This window comes from Salmo trutta, unplaced genomic scaffold, assembly GCF_901001165.1.
Source record: "Salmo trutta unplaced genomic scaffold, fSalTru1.1, whole genome shotgun sequence".
NCBI lineage: Eukaryota > Metazoa > Chordata > Actinopteri > Salmoniformes > Salmonidae > Salmo > Salmo trutta.
The window spans coordinates 11,945-32,500 of record NW_021822220.1 but is presented as its reverse complement, the minus strand read 5'-3'; the positions used below and the strand labels follow the sequence as shown (position 1 = coordinate 32,500).

The following is a 20,556-nucleotide window of genomic DNA, read 5'->3' as shown; positions in this document are numbered from 1 at the left end:
TAAATGTGATTGAGTGTGTTCTGTTTAGAAGGTAAATGTGATTGAGTGTGTTCTGTTTAGAAGGCTAATGTGATTGTTCTGTTTAGAAGGTAAATGTGATTGAGTGTGTTCTGTTTAGAAGATAAATGTGATTGAGCGTGATCTCTTGAGAAGGTAAATGTGATTGTTCTGTTTAGAAGGTAAATGTGATTGAGCGTGATCTGTTTAGAAGGTAAATGTGATTGTTCTGTTTAGAAGGTAAATGTGATTGAGTGTGTTCTGTTTAGAAGGTAAATGTGATTGTTCTGTTAAGAAGGTAAATGTGATTGTTCTGTTTAGAAGGTAAATGTGATTGAGCGTGTTCTGTTTAGAAGGTAAATGTGATTGAGTGTGTTCTGTTTAGAAGGTAAATGTGATTGAGTGTGTTCTGTTTAGAAGGTAAATGTGATTGTTCTGTTTAGAAGGTAAATGTGATTGAGTGTGTTCTGTTGAGAAGGTAAATGTGATTGAGTGTGTTCTGTTGAGAAGGTAAATGTGATTGAGTGTGTTCTGTTGAGAAGATAAATGTGATTGAGTGTGTTCTGTTTAGAAGGTAAATGTGATTGAGTGTGTTCTGTTGAGAAGGTAAATGTGATTGAGTGTGTTCTGTTTAGAAGGTAAATGTGATTGTTCTGTTTAGAAGGTAAATGTGATTGAGTGTGTTCTGTTTAGAAGGTAAATGTGATTGAGTGTGTTCTGTTTAGAAGGTAAATGTGATTGTTCTGTTGAGAAGGTAAATGTGATTGAGTGTGTTCTGTTTAGAAGGTAAATGTGATTGAGTGTGTTCTGTTTAGAAGGTAAATGTGATTGAGTGTGTTCTGTTTAGAAGGTAAATGTGATTGAGTGTGTTCTGTTTAGAAGGTAAATGTGATTGTTCTGTTTAGAAGGTAAATGTCATTGAGTGTGTTCTGTTTAGAAGGTAAATGTGATTGAGTGTGTTCTGTTTAGAAGGTAAATGTGATTGAGTGTGTTCTGTTTAGAAGGTAAATGTGATTGTTCTGTTTAGAAGGTAAATGTGATTGAGTGTGTTCTGTTTAGAAGGTAAATGTGATTGAGTGTGTTCTGTTTAGAAGGTAAATGTGATTGTTCTGTTTAGAAGGTAAATGTGATTGATTGTGTTCTGTTTAGAAAGTAAATGTGATTGTTCTGTTTAGAAGGTAAATGTGATTGGGTGTGTTCTGTTTAGAAGGTAAATGTGATTGTTCTGTTTAGAAGGTACATGTGATTGAGTGTGTTCTGTTTAGAAGGTAAATGTGATTGAGTGTGTTCTGTTTAGAAGATAAATGTGATTGAGTGTGTTCTGTTTAGAAGGTAAATGTGATTGTTCTGTTTAGAAGGTAAATGTGATTGAGTGTGTTCTGTTTAGAAGATAAATGTGATTGAGCGTGATCTCTTGAGAAGGTAAATGTGATTGTTCTGTTTAGAAGGTAAATGTGATTGAGCGTGATCTGTTTAGAAGGTAAATGTGATTGTTCTGTTTAGAAGGTAAATGTGATTGAGTGTGTTCTGTTTAGAAGGTAAATGTGATTGAGCGTGATCTGTTTAGAAGGTAAATGTGATTGTTCTGTTTAGAAGGTAAATGTGATTGAATGTGTTCTGTTTAGAAGGTAAATGTGACTGTTCTGTTTAGAAGGTAAATGTGATTGTTCTGTTTAGAAGGTAAATGTGATTGAGTGTGTTCTGTTTAGAAGGTAAATGTGATTGAGTGTGTTCTGTTGAGAAGGTAAATGTGATTGAGTGTGTTCTGTTGAGAAGATAAATGTGATTGAGTGTGTTCTGTTGAGAAGGGAAATGTGATTGAGTGTGTTCTGTTGAGAAGGTAAATGTGATTGAGTGTGTTCTGTTGAGAAGGTAAATGTGATTGAGTGTGTTCTGTTTAGAAGGTAAATGTGATTGAGTGTGTTCTGTTGAGAAGGTAAATGTGATTGAGTGTGTTCTGTTGAGAAGGTAAATGTGATTGAGTGTGTTCTGTTTAGAAGGTAAATGTGATTGAGTGTGTTCTGTTTAGAAGGTAAATGTGATTGAGTGTGTTCTGTTTAGAAGGTAAATGTGATTGTTCTGTTTAGAAGGTAAATGTGATTGAGTGTGTTCTGTTTAGAAGGTAAATGTGATTGAGTGTGTTCTGTTTAGAAGGTAAATGTGATTGTTCTGTTGAGAAGGTAAATGTGATTGAGTGTGTTCTGTTTAGAAGGTAAATGTGATTGTTCTGTTGAGAAGGTAAATGTGATTGAGTGTGTTCTGTTTAGAAGGTAAATGTGATTGAGTGTGTTCTGTTTAGAAGGTAAATGTGATTGAGTGTGTTCTGTTGAGAAGGTAAATGTGATTGAGTGTGTTCTGTTTAGAAGGTAAATGTGATTGTTCTGTTGAGAAGGTAAATGTGATTGAGTGTGTTCTGTTTAGAAGGTAAATGTGATTGAGTGTGTTCTGTTTAGAAGGTAAATGTGATTGAGTGTGTTCTGTTGAGAAGGTAAATGTGATTGAGTGTGTTCTGTTTAGAAGGTAAATGTGATTGAGTGTGTTCTGTTTAGAAGGTAAATGTGATTGAGTGTGTTCTGTTGAGAAGGTAAATGTGATTGAGTGTGTTCTGTTTAGAAGGTAAATGTGATTGAGTGTGTTCTGTTTGGTAAAAAGAGACAAGTGGATGTATTAGTAAATCTAAGAAGGACACTAAAGCACTGTGGCCAGAAACATAAACCTTACATAGATTAAATCCGAACGTAAATGTACAATCTGCTTAACGTAGACATCTAATATAATCTCCCTTACAAACTGTCAATAATATGAAGCATCCACTCAATGAGATTGTAACTGAGATGACAGACAATCTAACTTTGTTGTACTATCCGTGAGGGGATCAAACAATTGATTCCCATTCAAAGTCCTGTTTTCCCTAAACCCGAACCCTAAACCTAACCTTAAACCTAACCTTAACCCTAAACCTAACCTTAACCCTAAACCTAACCTTAAACCTAACCTTAACCATAAACCTAACCTTAACCCTAAACCTAACCATAAACCTAACCTTAACCTAATTTTAACCCTAAACCTAACCCTAAATCTAACCTTAACCCTAAACCTAACCTAATCTTAACCCTAACCTTAACCCTAAACCTAACCCTAAACCTAACCCTAAACCTTAAACCTAAATCTAACTTTAACCCTAAACCTAACCTTAACCCTAAACCTAACCGTAACCCTGAACCTAACTTTAACCCTAAACCTAACCTTAACCCTAAACCTAACCTTAACCCTAAACCTAAACCTTAAACCTAACCTTAACCCTAAATCTAACTTTAACCCTAAGCCTAAACCTAACCTTAACCCTAAACCTAACCCTGAACCTAACTTTAACCCTAAACCTAACCTTAACCCTAAACCTAACCCTAACTTTAACCCCAACCCCTAATTTTCCTTGCCTGAATTTTCCTTGTAAAACAACACACACACACACACGCACACGCACACGCACACGCACACGAACTCTCTAAGCAGAACATGATGTGTGAGATGGGGCTTGGCCGGGCCTCAGTGCTCTCTCAGGTTACACACAGGAAGGCTGAGAGCTAAAGAACAATAACAAAGTGTTTTGTCTGGAGCCCAGAGCAGGTTAGGATCTGGTGTGTTTAATGTTACTGAGGAACACCAGGTTAGGATCTGGTGTGTTTAATGTTACTGAGGAACACCAGGTTAGGATCTGGTGTGTTTAATGTTACTGAGGAACACCAGGTTAGGATCTGGTGTGTTTAATGTTACTGAGGAACACCAGGTTAGGATCTGGTGTGTTTAATGTTACTGAGGAACACCAGGTTAGGATCTGGTGTGTTTAATGTTACTGAGGAACACCAGGTTAGGATCTGGTGTGTTTAATGTTACTGAGGAACACCAGGTTAGGATCTGGTGTGTTTAATGTTACTGAGGAACACCAGGTTAGGATCTGGTGTGTTTAATGTTACTGAGGAACACCAGGTTAGGATCTGGTGTGTTTAATGTTACTGAGGAACACCAGATTAGGATCTGGTGTGTTTAATGTTACTGAGGAACACCAGGTTAGGATCTGGTGTGTTTAATGTTACTGAGGAACACCAGGTTAGGATCTGGTGTGTCCATACATGTTTACTCATGGAAGACTTGTTGGACCTTGAATGACAACACATTCAGGAGAGAGAGGTGCTCAAAGATGACCCGTCCCGTCCACTCTACCATGAGACATGTCTTCATCCCTGGAAAGATGACCCGTCCCCCCCACTCTACCATGAGACATGTCTTCATCACTGGAAAGATGACCGGTTGAGATTGATATAATTTAAAAGCTAACAAAACATAAAGAAAACAATTATAAAATGTAATAACAATTAAGAGATTTAAGTCAGCCAGTCATCCAGCCATCCATCCAGTCAGTCAGTCAGCCAGCCATCGTCAGTCAGCCAGCCAGCCAGTCAGCCATCCAGTCAGTCAGTCAGCCAGCCATCCAGTCAGCCAGCCATCCAGCCAGTCAGCCAGCCATCCAGCCTGTCAGCCAGTCATCCAGCCAGCCAGCCAGCCATCCATCCAGTCAGCCATCCATCCAGTCAGTCAGCCAGTCAGTCAGCCATCCAGCCAGCCAGCCAGCTATCCAGTCAGTCAGCCATCCAGTCAGTCAGCCAACTATCCAGTCAGCCAGCCATCCAGTCAGTCAGCCAGCAATCCAGTCAGTCAGCCAGCCAGCCATCCAGTCAGTCAGCCATACATCCATCCATCCAGTCAGTCAGCCAGCCATCCATCCATCCAGTCAGCCAGCCAGCCATCCAGCCATCCATCCATCCATCCATCCATCTAGTCAGCCAGCCAGCCAGCCATCCATCCAGTCAGCGATCCAGCCAGCCAGCTATCCAGTCAGTCAGCCAGCCATCCAGCCAGTCAGCCATCCATCCATCCATCCATCCATCCAGTCAGTCAGCCAGCCATCCATCCAGTCAGTCAGCCATACATCCATCCATCCAGTCAGTCAGTCAGCCAGCCATCCATCCAGTCAGCCAGCCATCCAGCCAGTCAGCCAGCCATCCATCCAGTCAGCCATCCAGCCAGTCAGCCAGCCATCCATCCAGTCAGCCAGCCAGCCAGCCAGCCATCCATCCAGTCAGCGATCCAGCCAGCCAGCTATCCAGTCAGTCAGCCATCCATCCAGTCAGTCAGCCAACTATCCAGTCAGCCAGCCATCCAGTCAGTCAGCCAGCAATCCAGTCAGTCAGCCAGCCAGCCATCCAGTCAGTCAGTCATCCATCCAGTCAGTCAGTCAGTCAGTCAGCCAGTCAGCCAGCAATCCAGTCAGTCAGCCAGCCAGCCACCCAGTCAGTCAGTCAGTCATCCATCCATCCAGTCAGTCATCCATCCATCCAGCCAGCCAGCAATCCAGTCAGTCAGCCAGCCATCCAGTCAGTCAGCCAGCCAGCCATCTATCCAGTCAGCCAGCCAGCCAGTCAGTCAGCCATCCAGTCAGTCAGCCATCCAGTCACACACACACACACACACACACACACACACACACACACACACACACACACACACACACACACACACACACACACACACGGTACAGGGTATAAGGAGCAGCCCTTCAGCCCTCCATGTGTCAGTCTACTGCTATATCAGAGTCTCTGCCAACCATCTCTAACAGAGAAAACACACCCACTGTTAACCTCTTTCTCCCTACCTGGCTGAGTGTGTGTGTGTACTGAGTGTGTGTGTACTGTCTGAGTGTGTGTGTACTGTCTGAGTGTGTGTGTACTGAGTGTGTGTGTGTGTGTACTGTCTGAGTGTGTGTGTGTACTGTCTGAGTGTGTGTGTGTGTGTGTGTGTACTGTCTGTGTGTGTGTGTGTACTGTCTGTGTCTGTCTGTCTGTCTGTCTGTCTGTCTGTCTGTCTGTCTGTCTGTCTGTCTGTCTGTCTGTCTGTGTGTGTGTGTGTGTGTGTGTGTGTGTGTGTGTGTGTCTGTACTGTCTGTATGTGTGTGTGTGTGTGTGTGTACTGTCTGTGTGTGTGTGTGTCTGTACTGTCTGTGTGTGTGTGTGTGTGTCTGTGTGTGTGTCTGTACTGTCTGTGTGTGTGTGTGTGTGTACTGTCTGTGTGTGTGTGTGTGTGTGTGTGTGTGTCTGTACTGTCTGTGTGTGTGTGTGTGTGTGTGTGTCTGTACTGTCTGTGTGTGTGTGTGTGTGTTTGTGTACACGTACTGTTTAGATGTGTGCGTGTGTGTGTGTGTGTGTGCGTGCGTGCGTGTGTGTGTGCGTGTGTGTGCGTATTAGAAGCATACTGCATCCCTACCTGGAAGCCCTGTATGCGAGCCAGGTACTCTAGCTGCTGTGAGGGCTGGACAGAGCTCTTCCCCTTCAGGCCCACGTTCTCCCCGGACCTCCCGTCTCCAGACCCGTTCATCAACAGCTCCCTCGCCATGGCTGCCGTGGCGACGGCGGGGGGGCTGGAAGATACAAACGGATTAACTGTAATAGAAAAAGATCTTAGAAACACAGTGTTTAAACACTCAACAATAATACGCCACATTGCTCATGTCATACACTTAGTAAACGTCTCGGTCAGAAACATAGATATTACACATTCTGCCAATGGTAACTAACCCAGCTCAGTTCTCCTTATAGCTGGTTAGGTATCTGGTAGACATGGTAACTAACCCAGCTCAGTTCTCCTAGCTGTTTAGGTATCTGGTAGACATGGTAACTAACCCAGCTCAGTTCTCCTAGCTGTTTAGGTATCTGGTAGACATGGTAACTAACCCAGCTCAGTTCTCCTAGCTGTTTAGGTATCTGGTAGACATGGTAACTAACCCAGCTCAGTTCTCCTAGCTGTTTAGGTATCTGGTAGACATGGTAACTAACCCAGCTCAGTTCTCCTAGCTGTTTAGGTATCTGGTAGACATGGTAACTAACCCAGCTCAGTTCTCCTAGCTGTTTAGGTATCTGGTAGACATGGTAACTAACCCAGCTCAGTTCTCCTAGCTGTTTAGGTATCTGGTAGACATGGTAACTAACCCAGCTCAGTTCTCCTAGCTGTTTAGGTATCTGGTAGACATGGTAACTAACCCAGCTCAGTTCTCCTAGCTGTTTAGGTATCTGGTAGACATGGTAACTAACCCAGCTCAGTTCTCCTAGCTGTTTAGGTATCTGGTAGACATGGTAACTAACCCAGCTCAGTTCTCCTTATAGCTGTTTAGGTATCTGGTAGACATGGTAACTAACCCAGCTCAGTTCTCCTTATAGCTGGTTAGGTATCTGGTAGACATGGTAACTAACCCAGCTCAGTTCTCCTTATAGCTGGTTAGGTATCTGGTAGACATGGTAACTAACCCAGCTCAGTTCTCCTAGCTGTTTAGGTATCTGGTAGACATGGTAACTAACCCAGCTCAGTTCTCCTTATAGCTGGTTAGGTATCTGGTAGACATGGTAACTAACCCAGCTCAGTTCTCCTAGCTGTTTAGGTATCTGGTAGACATGGTAACTAACCCAGCTCAGTTCTCCTAGCTGTTTAGGTATCTGGTAGACATGGTAACTAACCCAGCTCAGTTCTCCTAGCTGTTTAGGTATCTGGTAGACATGGTAACTAACCCAGCTCAGTTCTCCTAGCTGTTTAGGTATCTGGTAGACATGGTAACTAACCCAGCTCAGTTCTCCTTATAGCTGGTTAGGTATCTGGTAGACATGGGAATGAAGGAGTGATTCTACCTGTAGTAGGGGGTGTGTCCAGGGGATACGGGGACGACCAGGGGGTCAGATAGTTTGGGGGTCAGGTAGTTAACGGGGGTCCCCTGTTTCCTGCTCGCCTCCATCTCTTGATAGACGTCTGGGGAGAGGTGGAGCAGACCCTTCTGGGCTGGAAGAGGAGAGGAGGAGGAAGAGGAAGGTAGGGGAGGAGAAGAGGGGAGGGGAGAAAGAGGGTCATTAGATCTCACATTGTTACCTGGTACACACATTCCACTGTCAGTCAGTGCCAGAGGAGTCTATCGTTTTGGTAAGTATGTGTGAGAGAGAATGGCTATCCTTCCTCTGAGGATAGGATAGGGCTCCCCGTGGCTCAGTTGGTAGAGCATGGTGTTTGCAACGCCAGGGTTGTGGGTTCGATTGCCAGTACAAAAAAAATTAAATTATGAAATGTATGCATTCACTACTGTAAGTCGCTCTGGATAAGAGCGTCTGCTAAATGACTAAAATGTAAATGTAAAATTAGAGTTTCATGTTTCAACTCTGAGGACAGTTTCACGTTTCAACTCTGAGGACAGTTTCTTGTTTCAACTCTGAGGACAGTTTCTCGTTGTCTGGCAGATCCTGCTCTATACAGGCCTTGTGCAGGGAAACACAGTGTCCAACACACACACACACACACACACTTATCAAAACCACTGTTAACAGCCTGCCAGGTGTAATTGTATTGAGAAAAGACTGGTATCAAGATATACATGTATCATCTGTGTGTCATGACAGTCAGAACCAGAGGAGGTCAAAACCCAGAGAGATGGAGATCTGAGAACGAAGGACAACTCCTTTCACCTGGCCATCCTGAGTAGGACACAACTCTACACAGACTACAACACAGCTAATCTCTGACAGACTACTACACAGACTACAACACAGCTAATCTCTGACAGACTACAGATGCTACAACACAGCTAATCTCTACACAGACTACAACACAGCTAATCTCTACACAGACTACAACACAGCTAATCTCTGACAGACTACAACACAGCTAATCTCTAAACAGACTACAACACAGCTAATCTCTACACAGACTACAACACAGCTAATCTCTACACAGACTACAACACAGCTAATCTCTACACAGACTACAACACAGCTAATCTCTGACAGACTACAACACAGCTAATCACTACACAGACTACAACACAGCTAATCACTACACAGACTACAACACAGCTAATCTCTACACAGACTACAACACAGCTAATCTCTAAACAGACTACAACACAGCTAATCTCTACACAGACTACAACACAGCTAGTCTCTCGTGGGCAGACTACAGACAGCTAGTCTCTCGTGGGCAGACTACAGACAGCTAGTCTCTCGTGGGCAGACTACGTAACATTAATGGTATTATAACGACCCCCCCCCCCCCCCCCCCATATTGAGCAACAGAAGTTCCAGTGTTGGGTTTTCCGTCACCGCATATTTTGCCGTATCAGGATTGGGTGGTGGGGACTTCCTGAAACGATCCCAAGATGAACGTTTCTGGTAAAGGACGGGTGGGGTGGGGGGGGTGGACCTTCTGATTAGAGGAGTGGAGACCTGGCTAGTCTCGTTAGTACATTTTCTAACACGTCTCCCCCAGAGTTTAATCGAGCATCTGAAGTTATCACGCAAGATTTTAGCTCTAGTTGTCCGAGTTTACATTACAGCCAACGGTACTGACTGTCTGGGACTAGGAATGGGATGAAGCTATCCAGGTTTAGGCTGGGTCTCCACTGTCTGAAGGCACTGCACACTATCCAACACACATTTAGGAGTTTATTGGAGAGGTATGTGTGTGTGTGTGTGTGTGTGTGTGTGTGTGTGTGTGTGTCTGTGTGTGTGTTGTCTGGGGATGGATGAGATGAGTCGATGTATAAACCATTGTCTAGCCAAGGTCAGCACTAGAGCCAGGAAGAGAAGACCAGATGTGTGTGTGGGGAAGAACAGCTGTGAGGTTACCGCATGACTGACGTCCTCCTTCCTGTTCCTGTTAACACGGGCCCAGCGCGCACCCCACCCGCCTCCACCCAGTACCCTGAACCTTAGACGCTGTTACTAGCCAGCCTCCACCCAGTACCTTAAGACATTGTTACTAGCCAGCCTCCACCCAGTACCCTGAAACCTTAGACGCTGTTACTAGCCAGCCTCCACCCAGTACCTTAGACGCTGTTACTAGCCAGCCTCCACCCAGTACCTTAAGACATTGTTACTAGCCAGCCTCCACCCAGTACCCTGAACCTTAGACACTGTTACTAGCCAGCCTCCACCCAGTTCCCTGAACCTTAGACACTGTTACTAGCCAGCCTCCACCCAGTACCTTAAGACATTGTTACTAGCCAGCCTCCACCCAGTACCTTAGACACTGTTACTAGCCAGCCTCCACCCAGTACCCTGAACCTTAGACACTGTTACTAGCCAGCCTCCACCCAGTACCCTGAACCTTAGACACTGTTACTAGCCAGCCTCCACCCAGTACCTTAGACACTGTTACTAGCCAGCCTCCACCCAGTACCCTGAACCTTAGATGCTGTTACTAGCCAGCCTCCACCCAGTACCTTAGACACTGTTACTAGCCAGCCTCCACCCAGTACCTTAGACACTGTTACTAGCCAGCCTCCACCCAGTACCTTAGACACTGTTACTAGCCAGCCTCCACCCAGTTCCCTGAACCTTAGACACTGTTACTAGCCAGCCTCCACCCAGTACCTTAGACACTGTTACTAGCCAGCCTCCACCCAGTTCCCTGAACCTTAGACACTGTTACTAGCCAGCCTCCACCCAGTACCTTAGACACTGTTACTAGCCAGCCTCCACCCAGTACCCTGAACCTTAGACACTGTTACTAGCCAGCCTCCACCCAGTACCTTAGACACTGTTACTAGCCAGCCTCCACCCAGTTCCCTGAACCTTAGACACTGTTACTAGCCAGCCTCCACCCAGTACCTTAGACACTGTTACTAGCCTAGTGGTTAGAGGGGGAGGCAGGTAGCCTAGTGGTTCGAGGAGGGAGGCAGGTAGCCTAGTGGTTAGAGGAGGGAAGCAGGTAGCCTAGTGGTTAAAGGGGGAGGCAGGTAGCCTAGTGGTTAGGGGGGAGGCAGGTAGCCTAGTGGTTAGAGGGGGGAGGCAGGTAGCCTAGTGGTTAGAGGGGGAGGCAGGTAGCCTAGTGGTTAGAGGGGGAGGCAGGTAGCCTAGTGGTTAGAGGGGGAGGCAGGTAGCCTAGTGGTTAGAGGGGGGAGGCAGGTAGCCTAGTGGTTAGAGGGGGGAGGCAGGTAGCCTAGTGGTTAGAGGGGGAGGCAGGTAGCCTAGTGGTTAGAGGGGGAGGCAGGTAGCCTAGTGGTTAGAGGGGGAGGCAGGTAGCCTAGTGGTTAGAGGGGGAGGCAGGTAGCCTAGTGGTTGGAGGGGGAGGCAGGTAGCCTAGTGGTTAGAGTGGAGGGGAGGCAGGTAGCCTAGTGGTTAGAGGGGGGAGGCAGGTAGCCTAGTGGTTAGAGGGGGGAGGCAGGTAGCCTAGTGGTTAGAGGGGGAGGCAGGTAGCCTAGTGGTTAGAGGGGGGAGGCAGGTAGCCTAGTGGTTAGAGGGGGAGGCAGGTAGCCTAGTGGTTAGAGGGGGGGAGGGCAGGTAGCCTAGTGGTTAGAGGGGGAGGCAGGTAGCCTAGTGGTTAGAGGGGGGGAGGGCAGGTAGCCTAGTGGTTAGAGGGGGGAGGCAGGTAGCCTAGTGGTTAGAGGGGGGAGGCAGGTAGCCTAGTGGTTAGAGGGGGGAGGGGCAGGTAGCCTAGTGGTTAGAAGGGGGAGGCAGGTAGCCTAGTGGTTAGAGGGGGAGGCAGGTAGCCTAGTGGTTAGAGGGGGGGAGGCAGGTAGCCTAGTGGTTAGAGGGGGAGGCAGGTAGCCTAGTGGTTAGAGGGGGGAGGCAGGTAGCCTAGTGGTTAGAGGGGGAGGCATGTAACCTAGTGGTTAGAGGGGGGAGGCAGGTAGCCTAGTGGTTAGAGGGGGGAGGCAGGTAGCCTAGTGGTTAGAGGGGGGAGGCAGGTAGCCTAGTGGTTAGAGGGGGGAGGCAGGTAGCCTAGTGGTTAGAGGGGGAGGCAGGTAGCCTAGTGGTTAGAAGGGGGAGGCAGGTAGCCTAGTGGTTAGAGGGGGGAGGCAGGTAGCCTAGTGGTTAGAGGGGGGAGGCAGGTAGCCTAGTGGTTAGAAGGGGGAGGCAGGTAGCCTAGTGGTTAGAGGGGGGAGGCAGGTAGCCTAGTGGTTAGAGCGTTGGACTAGTAACCGAAAAACTTCATGTGTATATACTGTAATCTTGTCATGACTCATCCTATATAACTACTGTCTATACACACCATCCTATATAACTACTGTCTATACTGTCTATACACACCATCCTATATAACTACTGTCTATACACACCATCCTATATAACTACTGTCTATACACACCATCCTATATAACTACTGTCTATACACACCATCCTATATAACTACTGTCTATACACACCATCCTATATAACTACTGTCTATACACACCATCCTATATAACTACTGTCTATACTGTCTATACACACCATCCTATATAACTACTGTCTATACACACCATCCTATATAACTAATGTCTATACTGTCTATACACACCATCCTATATAACTACTGTCTATACACACCATCCTATATAACTACTGTCTATACACACCATCCAATATAACTACTGTCTATACTGTCTATACACACCATCCTATATAACTACTGTCTATACTGTCTATACACACCATCCTATATAACTACTGTCTATACACACCATCCTATATAACTACTGTCTATACACACCATCCTATATAACTACTGTCTATACTGTCTATACACACCATCCTATATACTACTGTCTATACACACCATCCTATATAACTACTGTCTATACTGTCTATACACACCATCCTATATAACTACTGTCAATACACACCATCCTATATAACTACTGTCTATACACACCATCCTATATAACTACTGTCTATACACACCATCCTATATAACTACTGTCTATACTGTCTATACACACCATCCTTTATATAACTACTGTCTCTACACACCATCCTATATAACTACTGTCTATACTGTCTATACACACCATCCTATATAACTACTGTCTATATACACCATCCTATATAACTACTGTCTATACACACCATCCTATATAACTACTGTCTATACTGTCTATACACACCATCCTATATAACTACTGTCTATATACACTATCCTATACACTAGACTATACACACTATCCTATATAACTACTGTCTATACACACCATCCTATATAACTACTGTCTATACACACCATCCTATATAACTACTGTCTATACTGTCTATACACACCATCCTATATAACTACTGTCTATACACACCATCCTATATAACTACTGTCTATACTGTCTATACACACCATCCTATATAACTACTGTCTATACACACCATCCTATATAACTACTGTCTATACACACCATCCTATATAACTACTGTCTATACACACCATCCTGTATAACTACTGTCTATACTGTCTATACACACCATCCTATATAACTACTGTCTATACACACCATCCTATATAACTACTGTCTCTACTGTCTATACACACCATCCTATATACCTACTGTCTATACACATCATCCTATATAACTACTGTCTATAAACACCATCCTATATAACTACTGTCTATACTGTCTATACACACCATCCTATATAACTACTGTCTATACACACCATCCTATATAACTACTGTCTATACACACCATCCTATATAACTACTGTCTATACTGTCTATATACACCATCCTATATAACTACTGTCTATACACACCATCCTATATAACTAATGTCTATACTGTATATACACACCATCCTATATAACTACTGTCTATACACACCATCCTATATAACTACTGTCTATACTGTCTATATACACCATCCTATATAACTACTGTCTATACACACCATCCTATATAACTAATGTCTATACTGTATATACACACCATCCTATATAACTACTGTCTATACACACCATCCTATATAACTACTGTCTATACACACCATCCTATATAACTACTGTCTATACTGTCTATACACACCATCCTATATAACTACTGTCTATACTGTCTATACACACCATCCTATATAACTACTGTCTATACACACCATCCTATATAACTACTGTCTATACACACCATCCTATATAACTACTGTCTATACACACCATCTTATATAACTACTGTCTATACTGTCTATACACACCATCCTATATAACTACTGTCTATACACACCATCCTATATAACTACTGTCTATACTGTTTATACACACCATCCTATATTACTACTGTCTATACTGTCTATACACACCATCCTTTATAACTACTGTCTATACTGTCTATACACACCATCCTATATAACTACTGTCTATACACACCATCCTATATAACTACTGTCTATACACACCATCCTATATAACTACTGTCTATACTGTCTATACACACCATCCTATATAACTACTGTCTATACACACCATCCTATATAACTACTGTCTATACACACCATCCTATATAACTACTGTCTATACACACCATCCTATATAACTACTGTCTATACTGTCTATACACACCATCCTATATAACTACTGTCTATACACACCATCCTATATAACTACTGCCTATACTGTTTATACACACCATCCTATATAACTACTGTCTATACACACCATCCTATATAACTAATGTCTATACTGTCTATATACACCATCCTATATAACTACTGTCTATACACACCATCCTATATAACTAATGTCTATACTGTATATACACACCATCCTATATAACTACTGTCTATACACACCATCCTATATAACTACTGTCTATACACACCATCCAATATAACTACTGTCTATACTGTCTATACACACCATCCTATATAACTACTGTCTATACTGTCTATACACACCATCCTATATAACTACTGTCTATACACACCATCCTATATAACTACTGTCTATACACACCATCCTATATAACTACTGTCTATACTGTCTATACACACCATCCTATATAACTACTGTCTATACACACCATCCTATATAACTACTGTCTATACTGTCTATACACACCATCCTATATAACTACTGTCAATACACACCATCCTATATAACTACTGTCTATACACACCATCCTATATAACTACTGTCTATACACACCATCCTATATAATTACTGTCTATACTGTCTATACACACCATCCTTTATATAACTACTGTCTCTACACACCATCCTATATAACTACTGTCTATACTGTCTATACACACCATCCTATATAACTACTGTCTATATACACCATCCTATATAACTACTGTCTATACACACCATCCTATATAACTACTGTCTATACTGTCTATTCACACCATCCTATATAACTACTGTCTATATACACTATCCTATATAACTACTGTCTATACACACCATCCTATATAACTACTGTCTATACACACCATCCTATATAACTACTGTCTATACACACCATCCTATATAACTACTGTCTATACTGTCTATACACACCATCCTATATAACTACTGTCTATTCACACCATCCTATATAACTACTGTCTATACTGTCTATACACACCATCCTATATAACTACTGTCTATACACACCATCCTATATAACTACTGTCTATACACACCATCCTATATAACTACTGTCTATACACACCATCCTGTATAACTACTGTCTATACTGTCTATACACACCATCCTATATAACTACTGTCTATACACACCATCCTATATAACTACTGTCTCTACTGTCTATACACACCATCCTATATACCTACTGTCTATACACATCATCCTATATAACTACTGTCTATAAACACCATCCTATATAACTACTGTCTATACTGTCTATACACACCATCCTATATAACTACTGTCTATACACACCATCCTATATAACTACTGTCTATACACACCATCCTATATAACTACTGTCTATACTGTCTATATACACCATCCTATATAACTACTGTCTATACACACCATCCTATATAACTAATGTCTATACTGTATATACACACCATCCTATATAACTACTGTCTATACAACACCATCCTATATAACTACTGTCTATACTGTCCTATATACACCATCCTATATAACTACTGTCTATACACACCATCCTATATAACTAATGTCTATACTGTATATACACAGCCATCCTATATAACTACTGTCTATACACACCATCCTATATAACTACTGTCTATACACACCATCCTATATAACTACTGTCTATACTGTCTATACACACCATCCTATATAACTACTGTCTATACTGTCTATACACACCATCCTATATAACTACTGTCTATACACACCATCCTATATAACTACTGTCTATACACACCATCCTATATAACTACTGTCTAACACACCATCTTATATAACTACTGTCTATACTGTCTATACACACCATCCTATATAACTACTGTCTATACACACCATCCTATATAACTACTGTCTATACTGTTTATACACACCATCCTATATTACTACTGTCTATACTGTCTATACACACCATCCTTTATAACTACTGTCTATACTGTCTATACACACCATCCTATATAACTACTGTCTATACACACCATCCTATATAACTACTGTCTATACACACCATCCTATATAACTACTGTCTATACTGTCTATACACACCATCCTATATAACTACTGTCTATACACACCATCCTATATAACTACTGTCTATACACACCATCCTATATAACTACTGTCTATACACACCATCCTATATAACTACTGTCTATACTGTCTATACACACCATCCTATATAACTACTGTCTATACACACCATCCTATATAACTACTTGCCTATACTGTTTATACACACCATCCTATATAACTACTGTCTATACACACCATCCTATATAACTAATGTCTATACTGTCTATATACACCATCCTATATAACTACTGTCTATACACACCATCCTATATAACTAATGTCTATACTGTATATACACACCATCCTATATAACTACTGTCTATACACACCATCCTATATAACTACTGTTTATACACACCATCCTATATAACTACTGTCTATACTGTCTATACACACCATCCTATATAACTACTGTCTATACTGTCTATACACACCATCCTATATAACTACTGTCTATACACACCATCCTATATAACTACTGTCTATACACACCATCCTATATAACTACTACTGTCTATACTGTCTATACACACCATCCTATATAACTACTGTCTATACACACCATCCTATATAACTACTGTCTATATGTTTATACACACCATCCTATATAACTACTGTCTATACTGTCTATACACACCATCCTATATAACTACTGTCTATACTGTCTATACCACACCATCCTATATAACTACTGTCTATACACACATCCTAATAACTACTGTCTATACTGGTCTATACACACCATCCTATATAACTACTGTCTATACACACCATCCTATATAACTACTGTCTTACACACCATCCTATATAACTACTGTCTATACTGTCTATACACACCATCCTATATAACTACTGTCTATACACACCATCCTATATAACTACTGCCTATACTGTTTATACACACCATCCTATATAACTACTGTCTATACACACCATCCTATATAACTACTGTCTATACACACCATCCTATATAACTACTGTCTATACTGTCTATACACACCATCCTATATAACTACTGTCTATACACACCATCCTATATAACTACTGCCTATACTGTTTATACACACCATCCTATATAACTACTGTCTATACTGTCTATACACACCATCCTATATAACTACTGTCTATACTGTCTATACACACCATCCTATATAACTACTGTCTATACACACCATCCTATATAACTACTGTCTATACACACCATCCTATATAACTACTGTCTATACTGACTATACACACCATCCTATATAACTACTGTCTATACACACCATCCTATATAACTACTGTCTATAGCACCATCCTGTATAACTACTGTCTATACTGACTATACACACCATCCTATATAACTACTGTCTATACACACCATCCTATATAACTACTGTCTATACTGTCTATACACACCATCCTATATAACTACTGTATATACACACCATCCTATATAACTACTGTCTATACTGTCTATACACACCATCCTATATAACTACTGTCTATACACACCATCCTATATAACTACTGTCTATAAACACCATCCTGTATAACTACTGTCTATACACACCATCCTATATAACTACTGTCTATACTGTCTATACACACCATCCTATATAACTACTGTCTATACACACCATCCTATATAACTACTGTCTATACACACCATCCTATATAACTACTGTCTATACTGTCTATACACACCATCCTATATAACTACTGTCTATACACACTCCATCCTAGATAACTACTGTCTATACACACCATCCAATATGCATAAATTAGTCATACCATTTGATCTGATCTTCATCTAAGTCACAACAACAGACAAACACAGTCTGCTTAAACTAATAGCACACAAATTATTGTATTTGTCTTGTCTATATTGAATACATTATTTAAACATTCACAGTGTAGGTTGGAAAAAGTATGTGAACCCCTAGGCAAATGACTTCTCCAAAAGCTAATTGGATTCAGGACTCAGCTAACCTGGAGTCCAATCAATGAGACAAGATTGGACATGTTGGTTAGAGCTGCCTTGCAATATAAAAAACAGTCACAAAATCTGAGTTTGCTATTCCCAAGAAGCATTGCCTGATGTGAACCATGCTTCGAACAAAAGAGATCTCAGAAGACCTAAGATTAAGAATTGCTGACTTGCATAAAGCTGGAAAGGGTTACAGAAGTATCTCTAAAAGCCTTGATGTTCATCAGTCCACAGTAAAACAAATTGTCTATAAATGGAGAACGTTCAGCACTGTTGCTACTCTGTCTAGGAGTGTCCGTTCTGCAAAGATGACTGCAAGAGCACAGCGCAGAATGCTCAATGAGGTTAAGAAGAATCCTAGAGTGTCAGCTAAAGACTTACAGAAATCTCTGGAACATGCTAACATCCCTGTTGACGAGTCTACGATACGTAAAACACTAAACAAGAATGGTGTTCATTGGAGGACACCACGGAAGAAGCCACTGCTGTCCAATAAAAACATTGCTGCACGTCTGAAGTTCTCAAAAGAGCATCTGGATGTTCCACAGCGCTTCTGGCAAAATATTCTGAGGACAGATTAAACTAAAGTTGAGTTCTTTGGAAGGAAAACACAACACTATGTTTGGAGAAAAAAAGGCACAGCACACCAACATCAAAACCTCATCCCGACTGTAAAATATGTTGGAGGGAGCATCATGGTTTGGGGCTGCTTTGCTGCCTCACGGCCTGGACAGCTTGCTACCATCGACAGATTTCCCTAGTTTATCAAGACATTTTGCAGGAGAATGTAAGGCCATCTGTCCGCCAATTGAAGCTGGACATCACTCATATGTTGGGTGATGCAACAGGTCAATGACACAAAACACAGAAGTAAATCAAAAACAGAATGGCTTCAACAGAAGAAAATACACCTTCTGGAGTGGCGCAGTCAGAGTCCTGACCTCAACCAGATTGAGATGCTGTGGCATGACCTCAAGAGAGCAGTTCACACCAGACATCCCAAGGATATTGCTGAACTGAAACAGTTTTGTAAAGAGGAATGGTCCAAAATTCCTCCTGACCGTTGTGCAGGTCTGATCCGCAACTACAGAAAATGTATATATATATATATATATATATACAGTATATGTATGTGGTGGTGTGTATAGACAGTATATATGCAGTATATGTATGTGGTGGTGTGTATAGACAGTATATATGCAGTATATGTATGTGGTGGTGGTGTCTATAGACAGTATATTACAGTATATGTATGTGGTGGTGTGTATAGACAGTATATATACAGTATATGTATGTGGTGGTGTGTATAGACAGTATATATACAGTATATGTATGTGGTGGTGTGTATAGACAGTATATATGCAGTATATGTATGTGGTGGTGGTGTCTATAGACAGTATATATACAGTATATGTATGTGGTGGTGGTGTATAGACAGTATATATGCCGTATAGGTATGTGGTGGTGTGTATAGACAGTATATATGCAGTATATGTATGTGGTGGGGTGTCTATAGACAGTATATATACAGTATATGTATGTGGTGGTGTGTATAGACAGTATATATACAGTATATGTATGTGGTGGTGTGTATAGACAGTATATATGCAGTATATGTATGTGGTGGTGGTGTCTATAGACAGTATATATACAGTATATGTATGTGGTGGTGTGTATAGACAGTATATATACAGTATATGTATGTGGTGGTGTGTATAGACAGTATATATACAGTATATGTATGTGGTGGTGTGTATAGACAGTATATATACAGTGTATGTATGTGGTGGTGTGTATAGACAGTATATATACACAGTATATGTATGTGGTGATGTGTATAGACGGTATATATACAGTATATGTATGTGGTGGTGTGTATAGACAGTATATATACAGTATATGTATGTGGTGGTGTGGTGTGTATAGACAGTATATATACAGTATATGTATGTGGTGGTGTGTATAGACAGTATATATGCAGTATATGTATGTGGTGGTGGTGTCTATAGACAGTATATATACAGTATATGTATGTGGTGGTGTGTATAGACAGTATATATGCAGTATATGTATGTGGTGGTGTGTATA

The 20,556-nt window shown here is 41.7% G+C and overlaps 1 protein-coding gene and 1 long non-coding RNA gene across 2 annotated transcripts; one reads left to right on the top strand and one right to left on the bottom strand.

Moving 5' to 3' along the window:
* Positions 1–234: 234 nt before the first annotated feature.
* Positions 235–828, top strand: LOC115181144 (uncharacterized). Its single transcript, XR_003873301.1, has 3 exons — positions 235–269; positions 418–475; positions 752–828. It is a non-coding gene; the product is annotated as an uncharacterized LOC115181144 (long non-coding RNA).
* Positions 829–4,189: 3,361 nt separating this feature from the next.
* LOC115181145 (double-stranded RNA-binding protein Staufen homolog 2-like) lies at positions 4,190–7,899 on the bottom strand. Its single transcript, XM_029743176.1, has 3 exons — positions 7,728–7,899; positions 6,290–6,469; positions 4,190–4,289 (listed from the first exon to the last, which is right to left on the bottom strand). The coding sequence occupies exons 1-3, from the start codon at positions 7,829–7,831 to the stop codon at positions 4,190–4,192; spliced, it is 384 nt and encodes a 127-aa protein (XP_029599036.1). The 5' UTR covers positions 7,832–7,899.
* Positions 7,900–20,556: the final 12,657 nt, after the last annotated feature.

Coding starts and splice junctions, on each gene's coding strand:
- LOC115181145 (XM_029743176.1), bottom strand. CDS start 7,831: ATGGAGGCGAGCAGGAAACAGGGGACCCCCGTTAACTACCTGACCCCC. Junction 6,470..7,727: donor GGACACACCCCCTACTACAG/GTAGAATCACTC, acceptor TGTATCTTCCAG/CCCCCCCGCCGTCGCCACGG. Junction 4,290..6,289: donor ATGCAGTATGCTTCTAATAC/GCACACACACGC, acceptor TCATCTTTCCAG/TGATGAAGACATGTCTCATG.